This window comes from Scyliorhinus canicula, chromosome 2, assembly GCF_902713615.1.
Source record: "Scyliorhinus canicula chromosome 2, sScyCan1.1, whole genome shotgun sequence".
Classification (NCBI taxonomy): domain Eukaryota; kingdom Metazoa; phylum Chordata; class Chondrichthyes; order Carcharhiniformes; family Scyliorhinidae; genus Scyliorhinus; species Scyliorhinus canicula.
Window position 1 is genome coordinate 272145353 of NC_052147.1, and position 23885 is coordinate 272169237.

Sequence of the window (23885 nt, forward strand, 5' to 3'; positions counted from 1 at the left end):
AGAGTGAGTGTTGAGAGCAGTGGATGGTGGATCAAGCAGGCTGCTTTTTTCCTGGATGGTGTCCAGCTTCTTAAATGATTCAACAGAATGATACTCCAAGAGTTAAGTTACAAAGAGAGATTACACAAAATAGGATTGTATTCCTTGGAATTTAAAATTTGAAGAGGTGTTTTAAATCAAGTTATCAAGATATTAAGGGGAAGAGATAGGGGAGATAGAAATATATAATGGGCAGCACGGTAGCACAAGTGGATAGCACTGTGGCTTCACAGCGCCAGGGTCCCAGGTTCGACTCCCTGCTGGGTCACTGTGTGTGCGGAGCCTGCACGTTCTCCCCATGTCTGCGTGGGTTCCTCCGGGTGCTCCAGTTTCCTCCCACAGTCCAATGACGTGCAGGTTAGGTGGATCGGCCATGATAAATTGCCCTTAGTGACGAAACAAAAAGGTTAGGAGGGGTTATTGGGTTACGGAGATGGGGCTTGGGTGGGTTGGTGCAGACTCCACAGGCTGAATGGCCTCCTTCTGCACTGTTGTTCTATGTAAATTATTTCTGCTTTGCAGGGTGTATAGAACTATAGATGGTCTCAATATAAGTGTGGTCATTTAAGAGTGAGTTGAGCTTGAGGTTCAGCCATGATCTTAGGCACTATATGACCTCTTCCAGTTTCAAATCTTTAAGCTCACCAAGGCTTCTTCAGCAATTCCTGTCAAACCCACGACTGCTACCACCTAGAAGGACAAGGGCAGCAGGCACATGGGAACACCATCACCTGGAGGTTCCCCTCCAAGTCACTCAACATTCTGACTTGGAAACACCTCCCTTTTCTTCACTGTCGCTGGGTCAAAATACTGGAACGTCCTCCCTAGCAGCACTGTGGGTGTACCTACACCTCAGGGACAGCAGTGTTTCAAGAACGCAGCTCACCACCGCATTTTCCAGGGCAATTAAGGATGGGCAATAAATGCTGGCCCAGCCAGTGACGCTCTTGCATAGTACAATAACTATTATTGAGTTTGATAATGAACTGCTGAGAAAAGTGATTGAAGATAAAAAAAAACATACTGCCAGCAGTACTGTATATTTTATTTGGGAATGCTGGGAAAGGAACTTCGTTTTTCTTGAAGTTAGAATCAATAAGTGGGGCAGGAGAGGAATAGATGATCAGGGATAGACTGGATTTGATGGCCTTTGTGTCTCAAGCCATTGTGTTCTCTGCAGACTTTTCACATCAGGTTTTGTCATGATTCAACAGCAGTGCTCAGGAGATCTGTGCCCCCATTCCGGAATGTCCATGCCCCAGTCCGGAAGGCCCGTTCCCAATTCACAGAAACCGTTGTTTATTCTGAGATTCCTGGGCAAACCGGGAAGAGGGTTGCAAAGCCTGCCCACGCTGTTTCCCAAACACTGTTGCCAAATGGCTGTTGTATCAACCTACGGTATCTATGCCATGCAGATTGAGCTCCGGGGGAAGCTACGTGGAATTAGAAAGGGAAATACTTGTGTTTTGTCCAATGTGAACTGGACCCCTGACCCCTTCACTGGCACACTGGCATGAGCTGACATCTGTATTTGAGCAAATTTGCCACTTTTAACATCATTGACCCCTCTATGACACATTGCAATGCACTGCAGATTAAATTCAATGAAGTCACATTTTTCATGGCAGCAGCAAGATTAGTTTAGCAGCAGACGTTCCACAGCTATGGTGATTGTCTATACATTCGTTCCACAACAGAATGGGTTCATAGTCCAAGGATAAAACCACGGCTAATTTAGCACAGTGGGCTAAACAGCTGGCTTGTAATGCAGAACAATCCCAGCAGCGCAGGTTCAATTCCCGTACCGGCCTCCCCAAACAGGCACCGGTATTTGGCGACTAGGGGTTTTCACATTAACTTAATTGAAGACTACTTGTGACAATAAGCAATTATTATTATTAACCCACTTTATAAAAAGGTAGACAATCAAGTAACTGAGGTCGGAGTAAGTCATCCGTCTAACTGATCCATTTCTTGTCAACAGTATCAGGATAAAACCAAGAGGCAGTTTTCAATGATGGAGTGTGAGAAGGTTATTTGGAATCCAGCTCTTGCTTCAACCTTACAATGGTTATTGTGTGGATAATACAATCTACTTCTGTGATAACACCAACATTGTTTAGGGATCATTCTGTTCTTATTGAGGTTTGTTGTCAAACGCTGAGTTGTTCTTTGGTTTGGGGTTAACAAAAAAAGTGAACGCCAAGCAATTTTTCATTTCTCCCAGGTTGAGCAACCTCTTCTTGGGGTGATATGCCTGTGGATAATATTACATGTTCTCAGCAGTGTCACCTCCTACCAGCAGGTGGCATCAGGCATCAGTCTGGTGACATTCGGCTACTGGCAGAAGGTTGTTAGGCACACACGAGGACAGTCGTACATAAGGGTTTTTCCAGGATAGTCTAATGTAACTCTATAATAACTTGGTCTGTATACGATTCTGATCGTTACCTTACTGAAGTGTTGGCTAATGTAGACTTGAGAGATGAACAGACACTTCCAACACTGATGAAGGTTCAACTCAATGTTATTAACTACTTCTAACTAACTAACACACAATGACTGTGGGTCTAAATTATGCTAACTTAAACTAGAGACCTAAGCCTTGTCCGAACCAGTTGATTCTCTCAGCACGTGGTGTGAGTCTGTGCTGGGCTGGATGAGTTCATGTTACACTCAGAGGCAGCACCCAGAATGAGCGGGAAGCGTGGTGCCCTCTGCCTTTATAGTGTGCGTATTCTAACTGGTGATTGGCAGCGGTGTTTGTACATGTTGATTGGTCCCTGTGTGTGTCCATCAGTGTGTGTCTGCACCATGATATACTGGTGTATATTATGACACTTAACACGTGAACATTAATAAATCATCGTTCTGACTAAGTCACCAGCAGTTCTGTAGAATCATTGCGAGATAAGATCACGGAACACAACCCTGCTGAGTATATTCCATGAATGCTTCTTGTGTTGTTTCTCCCTTGCAGACACCGGCCATCTCGACCAGGAGATTGCGAATGCTAATGTCCAGGGTTTCGTTGGCTGCCTCTCATCAGTGCAGTTTAATTGGATCGCTCCACTAAAGGAGGGGCTCCGTCAATTTAGCTCTGCCCCGGTGACTGTGAAAGGAGACTTGATTGAATCTGACTGCCGTTCTTCAATGATGACTGAACAAGTAGCCATGACCACAACGCTTTCGTTCAAAGGTACTTGAGTTTTAATCCATTTGGGGGAAGCACGCAATGGGGACATGAATAGATTGCTGTACTGAGAGGTGTAATGGATTAGGATGGGAGGAAGCTTATGTGGAGCCAGTATAATCAAATTGGACCAAATGACCTTTCCCTGTGCTGTATATTTTATGGTGCCTTCCTTTATATGTTCAAATTGTCAGGTACAACCCTCTGCTCCGCTTTATATTTTTTATCATGCATACTTGGCCAAATATAACGGTTACTTTAAGAAGGACTCATTATTGTGGATCTAGAGTCCTGCCACTGAGAACAGAGAAAGCTAGTTTTGAAAAGATAAGTATGGACATCCATTGCCCTGAAGTCATTCTCCCACATCCTGGACTAGAACGACATCATGAGACAACGCAGAGGGAATTTGCCAGCGTCAATCTCTGATCTTGGGCCGACAAGGAAAGGCAAGAGAATGCAGGGATCAGTGGAAGAAGGATGTTAGAAATATGAAAATAGGAGCAGGAGGAGGCCATTAGGCCCTTCTAGCCAGTTCTGCCATTCATTATGATCATGGCTGATCACCCACCTCAATAGCCTGTTCCCGTCCTCCCCCTCATATCCTTTGATCCCTTAAGCCCCAATAGCCAAATCTAACTCCTCTTTGAGAACATGCGATGTTTTAGCCTCAACTACCTTCTGTGCGAACGAATTCCACAGGCTCATTAGTCTCTGGGTGAAGAAATTTCTCCTCATTTCAGTCATAAATAGTTTACCCCGTATCGTTAGACTGTGATCCCTAGTCCAGGATACCCACACCACCAGAAACATCCTTCCTGCATCTAGCCTATATTTTCCTGTTAGAATTTATCAGCTTCTGATGAGATCCCTCCTCATCTAAATTCCTGAGATTACAATCCTAACCAACTCAATGTCTCCTTATATGTCAGTCCTGCCATCCCAGGAATCAGTATGTTGAACCTCCGCTACTCTCCCGCTATAGTAAGAAGATTATTCCTCAGATAAGGAGACCAAAACGGCACACTGTACTTCAAGTGTGGTCTCATCAAGGCCCCATGGTCTCAATAAAAAAGGCAGGGCTGCAAACATTTTAATCACTTGATAAGGTTAATAGGAGCCAGTCAGCCAACAGGAAGGCAAAATTGAGAAAAAGCCAAAGAAATTTATTGAGAAAAGTGTCTGTGGTATGATGAGGAAAAGGCAAAGGGAAAATCCGGGAATATTTAAGTCACCTTTGTGGATGTGATTGTCCACTGATGAGTTACAGAGACGAAGAAGAAGGTGGACGGGCTGAGACTGAGAATCGGTGGTCCTTCATCTAAGAACAAATGACCTCTTGGATTTAAATTTGTTACCAGGAAAGTAATTGGTAGAAGGATTATGATTGCATTGAAGAGCAATTTATTTTTCGAGGGTGGTGGGTGCTGTAACCTGCTGTCTGAAAGGATGGTAGCGAGGCAAAAACCCTAAAGAGCCTTTCAAAAACACTTGGGTTTGCACTGGAAGGGCTGTAAATTACAGGACTAAGGAGCAGAAGGTATGAGGCAAAGTTAGGCTGGATCGTAATTTCTCGACCAGCATATTCAGGATAGGCTGAGTGGACTTTTGTGTTGCTCTATAAAGCTATGCAATCTTGGGTTCATCACTCATGGTGATGAGCATATATGAATTGATGGCTCGTTGGCAACACTTTAAGTACTGCCAGAGTGCCAGCTGGGCAGTACCCAGGTGCCCACATGGCACCAGCAGTGACAGGGTGCCATCCTTCCCAGAGGGCAAGCACCTCGGGGGCCTCTGATCCCCTGGGAGACCCCCAAAAGTGCCATTCCATCTGGTCTCCGTTTGTGGAGGCGAAGGGGGATAGATACCAATGCCTTGGTTATCTCAGGGAACTGCATATTAGAGTGTGACTGGCTGACTTGCTCTAATATGCAGATTTGCCAAATAGTGATCCCGCCCACAATTTTATGTCACATCGCGACATCTCGTCAGATTGCGTCAGATGTCGCAAGGCGTAACGAGTCCAGTAGATCCTGGGAGCGGGGTCTCCCGTCATTGACCGGCCACGTTGCACCGCGGCGAGCTGCTGTTCAGGCGCAATGCGGCCGGTAGATCGCGCCACATTAAATCAATCAATAACCTCCACCTGTTTATCCTCAACCTTAAGAATTCAACTAACGCAACATAAATATGAAACAGTTCTCTGTATTAGCCTGCTGGGTTGCTCTGTGATATCACCAATGATGAACCACTCTTTCTATCCCAGAGCAAACAAAGTAGACCTGTGACTTTGCATCAGTGTACGCACTGCTGCACAGGCATTCAAAACTTTGGAATCACTCCACCAGGGAGACACGTAGCATCTCCAGTATCAGCATGGTTTCCAAGGCTACCTGATTCCAGTGACAGTCACCAGACTGCCCGAGGCTGGAACGACATGGACTACCAGAGGCAGCACGGAGAGGCCTAGCAGAAAGCAAATGCTGAACTCAGCCATGCCCAAGCAGTTTGTTAAATTTGGAAAGTCAAACAAAATCTGTTGGTGTTTTCCTTCAATATTTGGAACACGTTGTACAATGGTGACTGTCATGAATATTTTTGTTCATTCCCTCATGTCCCTCAATGATCTCGACCAGAAAAGTGAAATAGAAAGCATGAAGAATTGAAGAGATTCCAATTTCAAGGGTATCCGATCATTTCAAAAAGATACTTGTGCCAGGCTAAAGGTGCCATTTCAGGATGGAATATGTTTTAGTAGCACCAGAATCGCACTAATGCAAATAGCATGAATGTATTACGGTTGAATGGAATATTTAAAACCAGAATTTCATAGAAACAGATGGTTCTACGTAAGAAATTATTTTTTTTTCAATTTTCCATCAATAAGAATGTTCTTTATTTTATTATCCATCTATCAATAAAGTATCATGCTCGATTTGGGCTGGGTATGTACATAGAACATAGAACATACAGTGCAGAAGGAGGCCATTTGGCCCATCGAGTCTGCATCGACTCACTTAAGCCCTCACTTCCACCTTATCCCCGTAACCCAATAACCCCTCCTAACCTTTTTGGACACTAAGGGCAATTTACAATGGCCAATCCACCTAACCTGCATGTCTTTGGATTGTGGGAGGAAACCGGAGCACCCGGAGGAAACCCACGCACACACGGGGAGAACGTGCAAATTCCACACAGACAGTGACCCAGCGGGGAATCCAACCTGGGACCCTGGTGCTGTGAAGCCACGGTGCTATCCACTTGTGCTACTGTGCTGCCCTATACTTGCTGTTATTTCTTTCTCCTCAGATTTTCGGCCTGAGACCGCATTCAGGAACTCTTGAATTACTGCAACAGTTGCAAGATGGTGCCTTTGAGAAATTACAAGTCTATTGCACCTTCCTTTTGCATTTGTTCACTTAAGTGGTTTAGCACATTGGGCAAAATCGCTGGCTTTGAAAGCAGACCAAGGCAGGCCAGCAGCACGGTTCGATTCCCGTACCAGCCTCCCCGGACAGGCGCCGGAATGTGGCGACTAGGGGCTTTTCACAGTAACTTCATTGAAGCCTACTCGTGACAATAAGTGATTTTAAAAAATTTGTTTTAAGTGATTGCAGATTTTTCAATAAGTTCTCCTTGTCATTCTCTAATACAAGCATCCAATATTCCTGAAACCCTTAAATCCTTGGATCTTTTCCTTCAGGAATGCAATATTTTAACTTATTAATTCTAATTTTGAATCTTATAATCTTTTCGGCAATCATCTTTAAGCTTTCAGCTCATTTTTCCCACAGATTTGCTTTAATTTCCTTTTTTTTTGACTTCTGTCATGTCTATCTTCTGACCTCCAGTGGCCACATTGCTTGAAACCTCGATTTTTCTTATTCTGGTCTGTTTATTTCAGAACAGTCTGACTCAGATTGCACGCTCTGTGTGTATTCACTCAATGCGTCAGTGAATTGTTTGCCTAATGCTACATAATAGGCTTCGGTATTTTGGATGGAAAATTCACTGAAATTGGCTGAAAATCCCATCATGCTGCGCTCTCAAAAGCTTTCCTTGGGGCCAACAAGCTATGCCCCAGAGGTCAGGACAGAAAAGGGGCAATTGCCCACATGGTTATCGTCCCTGTGTCGAGGCCGATAATGTTTAAGAAGGAATCCAAACTTCCTGTTAATGGCTAAAAGGATGGCATGAGAAGATTTCAGGTTTTAAGCTTTTTATTGTGACAAATGACTAAAAGCAAAGTTGACTAAACATTACTTTTGTAGGCAACTTATACAGAAAGGAACATTCCCCCTTTCTACTTACCACACATTGTGCTCTCCATGGAATGACAGTCTTCTAATTGGTTTGTGTTTCCCATTTTGCCAAATGCTGACTTCGAACGACGATCTCCGAGCACTTCCCTCAGTTTCTGGGTCGTTGCCCAAACACTCTACCATCAACCATGTCAGGATAAATCTTCCAGTTTGCTCAAATAGCTGCTGAACATGTCTCTTTGACTGGAGGCTGTCTTCCTCCTGAACATGGCTTTCGTAGCTCGCAAAGTAGGCTGTATTGTCATGGCGCAAACTTTGCAAGTGTTGCTGGAGCCGCACTCATCCACACAAGTGGAGAGTATTTCATCACACTTCTGACTTGTGCCTTGTAGATGGGAAAACATGAGGTGAGTTACTCACCGCAACATTTCCAGCCTCTATCCCCCTCTTGTAGTCACAGCATTTATGTGGCTGCCCCAGTTAAATTGTCAATGGAAACCTCCTGAATATAGGTGATTCATTGATGATAATGCTGTGGAATGTCAAGGGGAGATGGTTGGATTCTCTCTCGGTGATCATTGTCTGGCACCTATGATGTGAATGTTACATGTCCGTTATTGGCCCAACCCTGGATGTTGTCCAGGTCTTGATGAATGCAGGCAGGAACTGCTTCAGTATTCGAGGAGTCACTAATAGCATTGAATATGTGCAATCATTAGTCTGCCAGTGGACCTGGGACTAAAATGATTCACATCCAACAACCACAATATCTTCCATTGTGCTATAATAATAGTAATAATCTTTTATTGTCAGAAGTAGACTTACATTAGCACTGCAATTAAGTTACTGTAAAAATCCCTTAGTCGCCACATCGCCACACTCAGGCACCTGTTCGAGTACACTGAGAGAGAATTCAGAATGTCCAAATTACCTAACAGCACGTCTTTCGGGACTTGTGGGGGGAAACCGGAACACCCGGAGGAAACCCACACAGACACAGGCAGGATGTGCAGGCTCCACACAAACAGTGAGCCATGCCGGGAATCGAACCTGGGACCCTGGAGCTGTGAAGCAACAGTGCTACCCACTGTGCTACCTAGGTATGACTCCAACCAGTAGAGAGTTTTCCCCCCCGATTCCCATTGACTTCAGTTTTGCTAAGCCTACTTAGTGCCACACTTGGTCAAATGCCACCTTCATGTCAAGGACAGCCTGGCTTCACCTGCCACCATTACTAGAAGTCAAAATGGCACATAATGGGTTGGATTCCCCAAAAATGAAACTATCTCCCAAACGGTGGGTTTTACTCCCAAGATTCCTTGAAAAAAGTTAGACGAATCCATAGCCATGCAAGGGGCCAGCAGGAACCCGGAGTGTACCTCACCCCTTTTGTCTGCAGATATGGATCCCCGCACCTCTGGGTTAGAGGCCGCGCATGCTTACGGCGGCAACCTCCAGTGGCTGCGGCGTGCTTCATTGCGGACTCAGGACATGGAGCCACACCAAGGAAAGAGACACCCGATCGGCTGCGCCCGAGTCTCAAACCCCATGCCTTTAATCGGCAGCCGCCTATAAGGCCCCCCTGGTCTCCGATCCGCCCGTCTGAGTCCGCAGCCGCCACGCGACCATCCTGACCGGCAATAGGTGGTTAGTTCCACGCCATCGGGAACTCGGCTGGTCGGCAGCGGAGGATCGCTGAGCGGGTCTCTGAAAATGGGTCCCCGGCGGCGCGGCATACTCCATGGTGACGTCGATTTTCGGTGTCCGGAGAGTCGCTGAACCGACGCCAGGCCTGATTACGACAGCAAACTGGATTCTCCGCCCAGGCGCCGGCCACGATTACGCAGTCGGGCCGCGGATGATCCAGTCCAATATGTTTCCACTTTGCAACCATGTGACATGAGATAAATCACAAAATTTAAGATAGAAATGCAAAGCCCCAGAATTAAGCTTTTTTTCTGAGACTAAGTAAATCAGCTGAAAATGTTACAGAAGCAGCAAACTAGGCTGAAAATCAAACTGGGTTTTCAGGTAGAGTTAATTGCATTCAAATGTTTCTTTCATTATTGTTCCCACCCTCTCAGCTCTATTATCTTTATCCATTATTAGATTACTTTTTTTCAATTTCCTTTTCTAATTAAGTGGCCATAAAAAGATAAGAAAATGTGAAAGTGATTCCAACAATAATGAGGCTTTAAAGATTGATTTAGTGCATTTCGCGTTTTTCCATTTTAAATGTCAAGCTTACATTTATAATAAATGTCACTGAAAATTATGCCTCAGCAATGCACATTAGCTGGTCCGCCCTAGCTTCGTGTGTTACTTGCATAATTATCTCTGTCAGAATGAGTCCACCAGTAACCTTTTGCCATTGTGCTACTTAAGCTAAATTCTCAGTCATGCCAGATCTATAGATAACATAGTTGCAGCCTAACCCCCATTTGTTCAGCTATAAAATTAAGAGCTTTAATTTAAACAGTTGCATGAACCTAAATATCACTTGAGGGAGATTGCTGTACCTGTACTAGTACCTGTTTGCCATCCCTTGTTCACATGCATTATTCTTTAAAACCCATAGTCAGAGATGGGCTGAGTGTGTTGCTTTCCTTTGAGTGTTCCTCCATGTGAGGTATCTAGTTGAGGGCAGCACCGTAGCACAGTGGTTAGCACGGTTGCTTCACAGCTCCAGAGTCCCAGGTTCGATTCCCGGCTTGAGTCACTGTCTACGTGGAGTCTGCACGTTCTCCCCGTCTGTCTGCGTGTGCTTCCTCCGGGTGCTCCGGTTTCCTCCTACAATCCAGTGATGTCCCGGTTAGGTGGATTGGCCTTACTACATTGCCCTTAGTGTCCAAAAAAGTTTAGGGTTACGGGAATAGGGTGAAAGGCGTGGGCTTAAATGGGGTGGTCTTTCCAAGGGCCGGCGCAGGTACGGTGGGCCGAATGGCCTACTTCTGCACTGTAAATTCTATGATTCTATAAGATCATCAAAGGTATTGCCAATACTTCTCAAAGGGTCATGAATCCGTGGAATTCACTACCCCAAAGCGCACTGGGATCTGGGACATTGAGCAAATTTAAGCCAGATAGCCAGATTTTTAATTAGTAATGGGTCGAGGGGTTATGGAGAATGGGCAGGAAAGTGGAGTTGAGGCCGAGAGGAGATCAGCCATCATCGTGTTGAATGGCGATGTGAGCTCGAGGAGTTGAACTGCCTAATCCTACTCCTGGTTCTTATAAGAACATAAGAACTAGGAGCAGGAGTAGGCCATCTGGCCCCTCGAGTCTGCTCCGCCATTCAATTAGATCATGGCTGATCTTTTGTGGACTCAGCTCCACTTTCCGGCCTGAACACCATAACCCTTAATCCCTTTTTTCTTCAAAAAACTATCTATCTTTACCTTAAAGACATTTAATGAAGGAGCCTCAACTGCTTCACTGGGCAAGGAATTCCATAGATTCACAACCCTTTGGGTGAAGAAGTTTCTCCTAAACTCAGTCCTAAATCTACTTCCCCTTATTTTGAGGCTATGCCCCCTAGTTCTGCTTTCACCCGCCAGTGGAAACAACCTGCCCGCATCTATCCTATCTATTCCCTTCATAATTTTAAATGTTTCTATAAGATCCCCCCTCATCCTTCTAAATTCCAACGAGTACAGTCCCAGTCTACTCAACCTCTTCTCGTAATCCAACCCCTTCAACTCTGGGATTAACCTCGTGAATCTCCTCTGCACACCCTCCAGTGCCAGTACGTCCTTTCTCAAGTAAGGAGACCAAAACTGAACACAATACTCCAGGTGTGGCCTCACTAACACCTTATACAATTGCAGCATAACCTCCCTATGAAGTTACAAAAGTGTAGATTGTGATCAAAATGCCTGCTTGCTCTTTTATTCTCCGGAATAATGATGGACAATTCTTCTAATTGTATGTAATTTATGATGGTGCAGAATCCCTAATCTGTAATTAAATATGTGCTTGGTCGTAAAGAACTTGAATATCACTGAAAAGGGAGCACAGTAAGAAGTCTTACAACACCAGGTTAAAGTCCAACAGGTTTGTTTCAAACACGAGCTTTCGGAGCACGGCTCCTTCTTCAGGTGAATGAAGAAGATCTCCTCTCGGCCTCAACTCCATTCACCTGAAGAAGGAGCCGTGCTCCGAAAGCTCGTGTTTGAAACAAACCTGTTGGACTTTAACCTGGTGTTGTAAGACTTCTTACTGTGCTCACCCCAGTCCAACGCCGGCATCTCCACATCATGGCTACCATTGACACCGCAAACTGCCGGCTCAAAGTGGAGAGGATCTCCAGGAAGATCGCGCATATAGACACTGACATTCAGTTTCTACAAAGATGCACATTCACCTGAAGAAGGAGCCGTGCTCCGAAAGCTCGTGTTTGAAACAAACCTGTTGGACTTTAACCTGGTGTTGTAAGACTTCTTACTGTGCTCACCCCAGTCCAACGCCGGCATCTCCACATCACTGAAAAGGGAGACATTAATCTGCATCTCATTTCTCTTGTTGTGATCGTTTGAAATTTGGCATTCTTGGGTTTATCCATATGCGTGCAAGCCAAAAAGCTTCAACAACATGTCTCTCTTTTCAGCAATATTCAAATTTGCCATTATGTGGGTGACATAACGGATTGGTGCAGTGGTGTGCTCTGTTTTAAAACTCTGAACCCGAATTTTAGAACCACAACTTTCATGCCCCTATCCACCACTAAACTGAATCCTTCGATGGGGAACCCTGTTGACAATGGCGGGACTGCAAGATCCCATCGATGGCCAATGGTGGAACCCGCGGCGCTTTACACGGAAAATCCCGCCGACTATATTAATGCAGTAAAAGCAGAAAATTCTGGAATGGTTCAGCTGGTCTGTCAGCATCTGTGGAGAGAGAAACAGAGGCTGGGACTTTTGGTCATTCCCGTCCCAATGGCACAATATTATTCATAGGGAATGAAGTCCCATTGCGAGTGCGTTTAACCCCGTGTTTCCTACCGCTCGCAGCATTGAGAAACACAAGGCTATAAAATGCAACTCACGTTAGATAAAGGGCCTCAGTGGGGAACGTGCGGGGGAGGCAGCACATAGTCCCATTTTGTGTACTGAGGAGCTTCGCTCCCCGGACTCTTCAGTGTAGCGAGAGACTGGGCTGCCAAATTTCAATGGCCCCCGACGCGGCCACCGACTGCTCCCAAACTCCAACACACTATGGGAGAGTCCCCAGGCCCTTCCGCACCCCGCTAACACCTGCGCAGGGCACCCCAGGTCCAATTGTTAGCGTGCAAAAATTTGAAGCTTGGCACCTTGGCAGTGCCAATCTGGCTCCCTGGCCGTGCCCCTTCTTGCTGGCAGTGCCACCTGGGCATCTTTACAGTGCCAGCCTGGCAATGCCTGGATGCCCGGGAGGCACCAGCGGTGCTAGGGTACCATCCTGTCTAAAGGGCATGAACCTAGGGGCCTCTGATCCTTTGGGAGACCCCCATGAGTGCCGTTCCGTCTGGTCCTTGGGCACCTCAGGTACGCCTCGAGTACCTCAGGAATTTTACCAAAAAGTAATCCCACCCAAAATGGACGGAATTGACATTGTAACGTCGTACGAGATTGCGTTAGATCTCGTGAGGCATTGCGAGCCGGGTAGATCCCGGGAATGTGGTCCCCTGGCTTCTATCGGCCACGCTGTGCCGTGGTGACTGCTTTTCGGGCACAGCATGGCCATAAAATCCCGTCCCAAGTCAACAAACTTTTTGCTCATCCATCAAATTTTCCATCCTGCACTCGCCGATTCCCGTCTTGGGAAGGACCAGAAGATCCTGGCCAAAGTTAATGTTTTGAGTGGCATATGACTTCTTTGAATACTAACTCTGCTTCCCTCTCCACAGATACTGCCATACTTGTTTTCCAGCATTTTATGTTTTTACTTCAGATTCCCAGCAAGTGCAGTTATTTAATTTTACAGGAATGTGAGCTTTCTTTAATTATCCTATTACAGACTCGAAGCAGCTAAAGTTAAGGATAAAAAACGATTTGGCTAAAAAAAAGAACTAAAAAATTCCAAGCACAAGCTGCTCTTGGTATTGAGCAGTTAAAATGAAGTAAATCAAACACAAAACACAGAAACATGAATACATTAAAAATACAGTACTTATATACCATTAAATCCCAATGAGGTTAAAGCCATAATCTCCTGGTCGCCTGAACTTTGATGACCTTTCACAGCAGTGTCAAATGTGCCCATCTCAAGTCAGAAAAGAGCCAGTGCGATAACGGAACCATGATGCAGGTTCCAAAAGGACATCGCTCAACATTTTTCCTAATCTCTAAATGTTGCATGATAGCTATTGAATATTACATCAATCCAGCCAGAGCAACATCATAATATATTTCCCCTGCTGAGCAAAACATTTATTCTGATGTTAAGACTGCTGTTAATGAGCTGAACAACCAGTGGAGCAACACAAAATATACTCTCAGCATATAACTCTAAATGGATCTTTAATGGAGAAGCAGATTTTTGAGGAAATATGTTTTTCTCAAAGTACCCCCATCGCTCTATAAAATATAGTAGCGGCTTGCATTTCTATAACACCCTTAGGGTACTGCATTGTCACCAGAATATTATCAGGCAAAATTTAATACAGCGTGTCAGGAAGGGATATCAGGACAGGTGACCAGTATGTGGGCAAAGAGGTAAGTTTCAAGAATCAGCTTAATGGAGAAGAAAGAGGAAGAGAGGCACAGACATTTAGGGAATTCCAAAATTAAGGAGTGAGGCAATTGAAGACACTGCCACCAATGCTGGAACAATGAATCAGGGAAGTACAAAAGGACTTGGGATTCTCTTAAGGTTAACGTGTAGGTTCAGCCGACAGTTAGGAAGGCAAATGCAATGTTAGTATTCATGTCGAGGGGGCGAGAATATAAGACCAGGGATGTACTGCTATGGTTGTATAAGTGCCTGGTCAGACCCAATTTGGAGTATTGTGAGCAGTTTTGGGCCGCGTATCTAAGGAAGGATGTGCTGGCCTTGGAAAGGGTCCATAATAGGTTCACAAGAATGATCCCTCACTTGTCGCATGAGGAACGGTTGAGGACTCTGCGTCTGCACTCGTTGGAGTTTAGAAGGGTGAGGTGGGATCTTATTGAAACTCACAGGATACTGCGAGGCGTGCAAAGTATGGACATGGAGAGGATGTTTCCACTTGTAGGAAAAACAAGAACAAGAGGACACAATCTCAGACTAAAGGGACGATCCTTTAAAACAGAGGAATTTCTTCAGCTTGAAGGTGGTGAATCTGTGGAACTTTTTGCTGCAGAGGGATGTGGAGGCCAAATCACTGAGTGTCTTTAAGACAGAGATAGGTTCTTGATGAATAATGGGATCAGGGGTTATGGGGAGAAGAGGGATGAGAAAAATATCAGCCACGATTGAATGGCGGAGCAGACTCGATGGGCCGAATGGTCTAATGCGGAACCCCAGAGTTCGAGGACTGAGATCTCAGTGGGTTTGTAAGTCTGGAGGAAGTTACACTGTTCGATGGGGAAGAAGCCTTGGAGCGATTGAAACACAGGGATTTCAAATTTAAAAATGAAGCCATTGCTCAATGATGAGCCAGTGTAGGCCTGTTTTTTAAAATTCTTTCCCAAGATTTGGCATTGCTGGCCAGCATTTCTTTCCCATCCCTTCTTGCTCTTGAGAAGGTGTTGGTGAGCCACTGTCTTGAAGCGCTGCAGTCCTCGTGGTTCAGGCACAGTTGACAGTTAGTACAATACCAGCAGCGGTTTTGGATAAGCTTAATTTGCAGAGGATATATTTGGAGTTCAGATAGATAGTCGTTTGGCTCCCTGCTTCTGGAGGGAATGGGGGAGGGAAATCATTGGGTAGCTCCAAGATTTTGGGTGATGGTGGCAGCAGACTAGAGATTAAATAGCTACAGGCAGATCACAAGATCAAAGAATGCAGCAAACAGCATCCAGGGTCAAATCGGAGGGTATCAGGAGCTGCCAACCGGCCAAGAACATTAACTATGTCATAGACACAAATGGTGTACTAACTGAATGGGTTAATCCAGTCAGAGCAGGGATGACCAGCAGGCCTCTGTGAATGAGAACTGGAAATTTAGCTGGCAGATTTTGGTTTCAACTGAGAGCCCAGTACATACAGCTGCATACAAGCTAAAAGTAACTTGAATTGATTAAAAAACTCTCCCCATTAAATATTGAGTGTTAACCTGTCAGTAACGCATATAACTTATAACACTGAAATTGACTGCTTGACTGGTATTTGTATAGACTCTTCCATGTCCTCCCTTTTCCATATGTTTATAATCACCTCTAGACCTACAACCTTCAAAGATAATATGCGTTTATCGCATTTTGGCCTCTCCAGCATCCCCACATTTACTTGATACATTATTGGTGGTGCCTTCAGTTGCGTTGGCCCCAAGCTGTGAAATTCCCTCCCTATATAGGGCAGCATGGTGGCAGAGTGGTTAGCACTTCTGCCTCACAGCTCCAGGGTCCCAGGTTCAATTCCAGCCTTGGGTGACTATGGGGAGTCTGCACGTTCTCCCCGTGTCTTGCATGGGTTTCCACCAGGTGCTCCGGTTTCCTCCCACTGTCCAACGGTGTGCATGTTAGGTGGATTGGCCATACTAAATTGCCCGTTTGTGTCCAAAAGGTTAGATGATGTTACTGGGTTACGGAGATAGGGTGGAGGCGTGGGCTTAAGTAGGGTGCTCCTTCCAAGGGCCTGTGCAGACTCAATGGGCCAAATGGCCTCCTTCTGCAATGTAATATTCTATGATTCTATACCTCTCGGCATTAGCATATAGGATCATTTCATTTCATAGAATTTACAGTGAAGAAGGAGGCCATTTGGTCCATCGAGTCTGCACCGGCTCTTGGAAAGAGCAGCAAATCCAAGCCCACACTTCCACGCTATCCCCATAACCCAGTAACCCCACCCAACACTAAGGACAATTTTGGACACTAAGGGCAATTTTGCATGGCCAATCCACCTAACCTGCACATCTTTGGACTGTGGGAGGAAACCGGAGCACCCGGAGGAAACCCACGCACACACGGAGAGAACGTGCAGACTCCGCACAGACAGTGACCCAAGCCAGGAATCGAACCTGGGACCCTGGAGCTGTGAAGCAATTGTGCTGACCACGATGCTACCGTGAGTCGGCCATTCAAAATGTGGAGCCTGCTTCACTGATCGGACACTTCAATGCCTTTTCCACTCACTATCCTCACTATCCTCTTTGAAGACCAACCCCTTTGATCATTTACATCTGACCTAATATCTCCTTATGTGGCTCGTTATCATATTTTGTTCCAAAAATGCTCCTGTGAAGTGCCTTGGGTCATTTTTTCATGCTCAGGGCACAACATAAATACGTTGTTATAACAAAACGTACAGATAAATTTATTTTGTCAAAGACGAGGCTTGGCACACATTACAGTTCTTCATTGGCTGTAAAGTAATTTGGCATGGCGTAAGATCACGAGAGGCGCCATATAAATGCATGTTGCCTGTGTAAGAGTTTTTAATGCGTGTTCAAATGAAATGTTGCGACCCACTGATCCAATTTCCACAACCATTCCTACTACGGCATTATCTAATGCTCTGGGTGTTCATCCATTCCATTCATACAGTGGGGTGCATGATGAAGACAGACATTGGGGAGCTTCAGTTATGTGAAAGGGGTCAGCTGCCATGCCAAGGGTGACAATTCTGATTGACCGCTTAATAATATAATAATAATAATAATCACTTAATGTCCTGAGTAGGCTTCAATGAAGTTACTGTGAAAAGCCCCTAGTCGCCACATTCCGGCGCCTGTTCGGGGAGGCCGGTACGGGAATTGAACCCGCGCTGCTGGCCTTGTTCTGCTTTACAAGCCAGCTGTTTAGCCGTCTGTGCTAAACCAGTCCCTAGCTTAATTAGCTAAGTCTGCGTTTCGGCAAGCGATTTCACAGAGACGTCTCTCTCTTGCTGTGACAATCAAGGAGCAATCTGTATTCTCACAGCAGCAGCAAGGGCTGGCTGGGTAGTAAACGTCTGAAGCAGCACGGCTGGTGATGGGGAGAGTTAATCGTGTTGTGCCTTTATTTCCATAACTGTGGAGGGAAATTGATTGTTTTCAATGAACGATCGCGTTCAGCAATTGTGTAGAGCTGCAACTCCGTGAGTAGCCCTCTTGCTTCTGAGCCAGAAGGCTGTCGGTTCAGGCTCCGCTCCACTCACCTGAACACAAAATCTAGGCTGACACACCCAATGCTGCACTGAGGGAACGCTGCATTGTCCAAGGTCCTGCCTTTGGATGGGATTGTGAATCGAGGTCCCAACTACACTCTCAGACAGGCGTAAGACATCCCAAGGCACCATTTGAAAGAAGGGCAAAGGGGGTTCTCCTCGGTATCTTAGCTAATATTTATTCCTCACCCAACACCTACAAACAGATAATCTGATCAGAACCAGATTGGTATTCATGACCCTTGGCTGCGCACTAATGTAAGATTTAAGGAGACCACACAAAATTAGTGGTTGAGAACTCATAAGTGATTTTAAGTTAGTTTACGAAGAAGCAACAGTTTAGTTATGATACATCAGCTAAATTGGCAGCAAAGACACGTGACCAGTAACAAGTGAGAATGGTTTACTGTTCCCAGGTCAGACAAACGGATGGAGGAAACAAGGATGCATTAATCTCAATGTTTAACAGCGGAAGTCTCCTCTGAACAGTTTACTGGTCCCAGATCAGACAATCGGAAGGATGAAGCTCATCTCCATTCATGGCTGTCCATTTTCTTCACTCCCCTTGAGCTAGGCAAAGCATCAGGCTGAAGGTAGCAGGGATAATTTTTAAATGCTGTCCTCTATCCAGAGTCTTTTTGAACGTGTCCACGTGTTAGGCTGAAGCCTGTGTTGGTCCACCTTGAGAATCTCTCTTCTGTCCGAACTGATTTTTTTCCCCCTCTCTGTGGGCTGTTAGAACTTGCCCTGGATTTTCACCAAGCTGGGTTGATTCAGCAGCCCTTTGGAAATAGAGGACGGGCCCCGATTCTAGGATTTCCAACCCCATTGCTACTGTTTTGTAATAGCTTGTAATGACTAGCTTCACCTGTTGTTCACCCCTTAATTAGTGCAGGATGAAAAAACGGCAATAACATTTTAATTTTTTTCAGTCATGCCCAAGTACTGTCAAACAGATATTAATATTTAATGCAAAAAATGCATTAAAAAAGTAATTGATTGATTGATTTATTGCCACATGTACCGAAGTACAGTGAAAAGTATTTTTCAGCAGCCAAGGTAATGTACACAGTACGTACAGAGTAGACATAAAGAATAATCGACCAAGTACATTGACAAGTAAGTAATTGGTTACAGTGTGGAACAAGGGCCGAATAATGCAAATATGACATGAGTAAGAGCAGCATAGGACATTGTGAATAGCGTCTTACAGGGAGCAGATCAGTCCGAGGGGGAGTTGTTGAGGAATCTAGTAGCTGTGGGGAAGAAGCTGTTCCTATGTCTCTGGATGTGCGGGTCTTCAGATTTCTGTATCTTCGGGCCGCACAGTAGCACAGTGATTAGCACTGTTGCTTCACAGCTCTGGGGTCCCAAGTTTGATTCCGGCTTGGGTCATTGTCTGTGCAGAATCTGCATGGTCTCCCTGTGTCTGCGTGGGTTTCCTTTGGGTGCTCCGGTTTCCTCCCCCAAGTCTCGAAAGATATGCTGTTAGGTAATTTGGACGCTCTGAATTCTCTCTCTGTATTCCCGAACAAGCGCCGGAATTTGGCGACGAGGGGCTTTTCACAGTAACTTCATTGCACTGTTGATGTAAGCCTACATGTGACAATAAAGATTATTATTATTCTGCCTGATGGAAGGGTCTGGAAGAGGGCAACGCCTGGGTGTGAGGAGTCTCTAGCAATGCTGTCTGCCTTCCTGAGGCAGTGGGAGGTGTAACACTGCAGAAAATTGCAGCACAGATGGATCTGGGTGTCCTTTTGCATGAATCACAAAAGGTTAGTGTGCAGGTATAGCAAATAATTAGGTAGCCAAATGGAATGTTGACCTTCATTGCAAGGGGGATGGAATATAAAAGTAGGGACATACAGCAATACAGTGCCTTGGTAGATTGCACCTGGAGTAATGTTTTAGTCTTCTTCCTGAATTCACTTTCACAGAGAAGTCATTGAATGTATTTAAGGGTGAGTTAGACTGACTTTTGATTGACAAGGAAGTCCAGGGCTAAGAAGCACAGGAGAGAAAGTGAAGTTAAGGCCATAATCAGATTAGCCATGACCTTACTGAATGGCAGAGCAGGCTCAATGGGCAACATGACTCACTCCTGCTCCTATTTCCTCTGAGCTGGTGATCATTGTTAGCAGTTTTGATCAATTGAAGGTTTAGCTCATCTACCTATGGAGGGCACATCATCCAACCAATGGTCCCTCTGCCCCTCCTCTGACCAAAGATATTGGCAGTTTCTGGAGGTGATGGAATTTCTTAAACACCACCTTGCAATCAGTGATTTGGAATTGGATTTGGCTACTCAACCCCTTGAACATATTCCACCACTCAATTAAATCATAACTCATTTTGATTTACCTGTCTTTGCGGCATGGTGGCACAGTGGTTAGCGATGTTGCTTCACAGCTTCAAGGTCTCATGTTCTATTCCCAGCTTGTGTCACTGTCCGTGCGGAATCTGCACGTTCTCGCCTTTTCTGTGTGGGTTTCCTCCGGATGGCTCTGATTTCCACCCGCAGTCCAAAAATGTGCAGGTTAGGTGGATTGGCCATGCTAAATTATCTCTTAGGTTGTGTGGGGTTGCTGGATTATGGGGATAGGGCGCAGGTGTAGACTTAAATAGTGTGCTCCTTCCAAGAGCCGGTGCAGACTCGTTGGGCCAAGTGGTCTCCTTCTGAACTGTAAGTTCTATGATTCTATGATCCTGTTTTATACCCCCCACCCCCTGTATACTCAGGTTCTGGGCCAGGTGTTGACCAGCAAGAGTAGCACTAGCATTCTGGTGGCAGGTTTGCAGAATCTCATCAATCCTACCAGATAGATAGTGACATGGATTAATTGAAGCTTTAGCTGTTAGAAAGGCTGCCTCCTGTCAAAGGTTAATTCTTGCAGTCTTTGAACTGACATTGAGAATATAATGGAATTGACAGGGAGAAATAAAAAACAAGATTAAATATGTTCAGATGCTGTGCGAATTTTGTTTGCTGAATTTTGTGCCAGGCAGTTTATGCCATGCATTCACATTTCTGGAGCTCAGATTTCCTCTGTGGAATATCCCTTTAAGCACTATGTGGGCAAGAGGGTTGTTAAAATCGAGAATTAAGTCAACATCCCAGCCGTAAATATCTCACGTGGATTTACAGTCTTTTCCTGAATTAAATCACATTATAGGCATGACTGGCAGAGTGACCTTCTTCTGCCAAGTAAGATTCTTTCACCAATCAGTTTAAATTTATTGAATGCTGTTTTGAAACAGCTGAAAGTATGTTGCGTAGACTGAGGAGGAGGTGCTGATCTGTGCAGCTCTGATCTGAGATCCTTAATGTCTACTGTATGCCTCACAGGTTTGGCATCCAACGAGCCCTCACAATGGAGGAGGTAAAGGTGGAGGCATGTCCTAAGTCAAGTAAGATAAACACGCGCCTAGTAAGTCATTGCCAAAAATTTTAACCAATTATCTTGAATTATAAAAGACCTCTCACACTCTCAGAACATCACAAAGCACTTTACAGCCAATTGCAAACTTATGAAGTGTACTCAATGAAATGAAAAATGAAAATCACTTATTGTCACGAGTAGGCTTCAAATGAAGTTACTGTGAAAAGCCCCTAGTCGCCACATTCCGGCGCCTGTTCGGGGAGGCTGTTACGGGAATCGAACCGTGCTTCTGGCCTGCTTGGTCTGCTTTCAAAGCCAGCGATTTAGCCCTGTGCTAAACAGCCCCTGAATGTAGGAAATATAAGAACCAGATCATCTGTTAAGATGTCATTTGAGACAAATATTGTTGAGAAAACTTGGGAACACTCCCCTCCTCTTCTTTGAAATATTCACAGTCCTAAATCTACTCCCCTTTATTTTGAGGCTATGCCCCCTAGTTCTGCTTTCAGTGGAACTCAGCTCCACTTTCCTGCCGGAACACCATAACCCTTTAGTCCTTTATTCTTCAAAAAACTATGGAAGACAATTTGTTCACAGCAAACTCCCTTGAATGGTTCAGCAATAAAAACCAGATCATCTGTTAAGATGTCATTTGAGACAAATATTGTTGAGAAAACTTGGGAACACTCCCCTCCTCTTCTTTGAAATATTGCAGTGGGATTGATTGAGTCTCACTCAGTTTAATGTTTCATCCAAAAGAGGTGCAGAATTGTGCTGATGTGTTGGCCTAGATTATGTGCTGACATCCGCAGATTGGACCTAAACCAACAGTCTTCTGACTTGGGGGTGAGTCTGCTGTGCTTTTCCTGTGCTTGGTGTGTTTCATCCTAACTCATCACCTTTGGGACAATGTTAGACATGTACAAAGATTGGTGGGAAAATAAGTTCAGAGGAGGACTCAAAGGGTCGGAATTTTGTGAAGGAGATGGAAAATTCCTGACACTTCAAGTCAGTCTCAGTTTACAACAAATAAGTGGGCGCAATTTTGCCAGGTGCACAGAGTTGCTGCTGTTGAGCTGGTGCACAATACCCTACCAGTTATTCTATTTTATATTTTATTGTATTTTTTTTATTATTTACTATTTTCTTTTATTTAGTATGTTTGGGTGTGCCCTTCTCTTCTATATATGTGTATACATATATATATATATATATATATGTCTCTCATCCTGTGTACATAACGGTAAATATACTTGTTCAAAAACCCAATAAAAAACATTTATTAAAAAAAAGTAAGTCTCAGTTAAGGAGGCCATTCACCATATCATTGTTCCAGGGAGGAGGGAGTTGTGGTGATTTTATATCTGTGTAGATGCAATACAACTGAGCAAGCACTAGAGGGAGCACAGGAGAGATATAAATACACACGAACAGGAAGTCAGGACACACTTCACAGAACGGGAGCTGGGAGCAAGACAGACTAGCAGCATAGATGTAACTTTAAGTTAAGCACTGAAGAGAGAACAAACTCACAATAAAGCATCTACTTCGACTTTAAGACTATGAGCTTTATTAAGACACAAGGAACAACACAGGGGTCAGACCCGCTATCTCTAAAAGCAGGCCTGTGCGGGCAATGGACATCCCTAGAAGGCCCATCTCCATTCACTGAGACAGCAGTCTAGTTGTAATCATCAACCTATACCTTAATCCTGCACTCGTCTTACTCCCCCCCTCCCCCGCCCTGACCCATACAAGCTCCATGCCCCCATGCCCCACTATGCCTCCTCCAAGCGAGCAGAGGACAACTAAAAAAAGCAATAAGGGGAGAGAAGTTTAAATACTAGTGCAAGCTAGCTACTAATATAAAGGAAGATAAGTAGAGATTTTTTTCAATATATAAAAGGTAAGAGAGAGGCAAAAATAGACATTGGACCACTAGAAAATGTGGCTGGAGAAGTAATAATAGGAAACAAAAAATGACAGACGAACTGAATAATTACTTTGCATCAGTCTTCACGGTGGAAGACACCAGTGGGATGCCAGAGCTTTAGGAGAACCAGGGGGCAGAGGTGAGTGCAGTGACCATTACTAAGGAGAAGGTTCTGGGGAAAATGAAAGGTCTGAAGGTGAATAAATCACTTGGACCGGATGGACTACACCCCAGGGTTCTAAAAGAGATAGCTGAGGAAATTGTGGAGGCATTGGTGATGATCTTTCAGGAATCACTGAAGGCAGGAAGGGTCCCAGAGGACTGGAAGGTGGTTAATGTAACACTACTGTTTAAGAAGGGACGGAGGCAAAAGACGGGAAATTATAGGCCGGTTAGCCTGACCTCGATCATTGGTAAGATTTTAGAGTCTGTTATTAAACACGAGATCGTGAAGCACTGAGTCAGCACGGCTTTGTCAAAGGGAGATTGTGTCTGACAAATCTGTTAGAGTTCTTTGAGGAGGAACAAGCAAGTTAGACAACGAAGAATCAGTGGACGTGATATCTTTAGATTTCCAGAGGGCCTTTGACAAGGTGCCGCACAGGAGACTGTTAAATAAGTTAAAAGCCCATGGTGTTAAGGGTAAGATCCTGGCATGGATAGAGGATTGGCTGACTGGCAGAATGCAAAGAGTGGGGATAAAGGGGTCTTTTTCAGGATGGCAGCCGGTGACTAGTGGTGTGCCCCAGGGGTCTGTGCTGGGACCACAACTTTTTACAATATAAATTAATGATCTGAAAGAA

General features: G+C 44.9%; 1 protein-coding gene across 1 annotated transcript in view; it reads left to right on the forward strand.

Moving 5' to 3' along the window:
* LOC119962140 (contactin-associated protein-like 5) overlaps positions 1-23885 on the forward strand; it is a 1413266-nt gene that overhangs the window by 1375768 nt on the left and 13613 nt on the right. The window contains exon 22 of the mRNA XM_038790064.1: positions 3020-3238. Within this exon, the coding sequence (XP_038645992.1) occupies positions 3020-3238 (219 nt within the window). The remainder of the gene's footprint in view (positions 1-3019; positions 3239-23885) is intronic.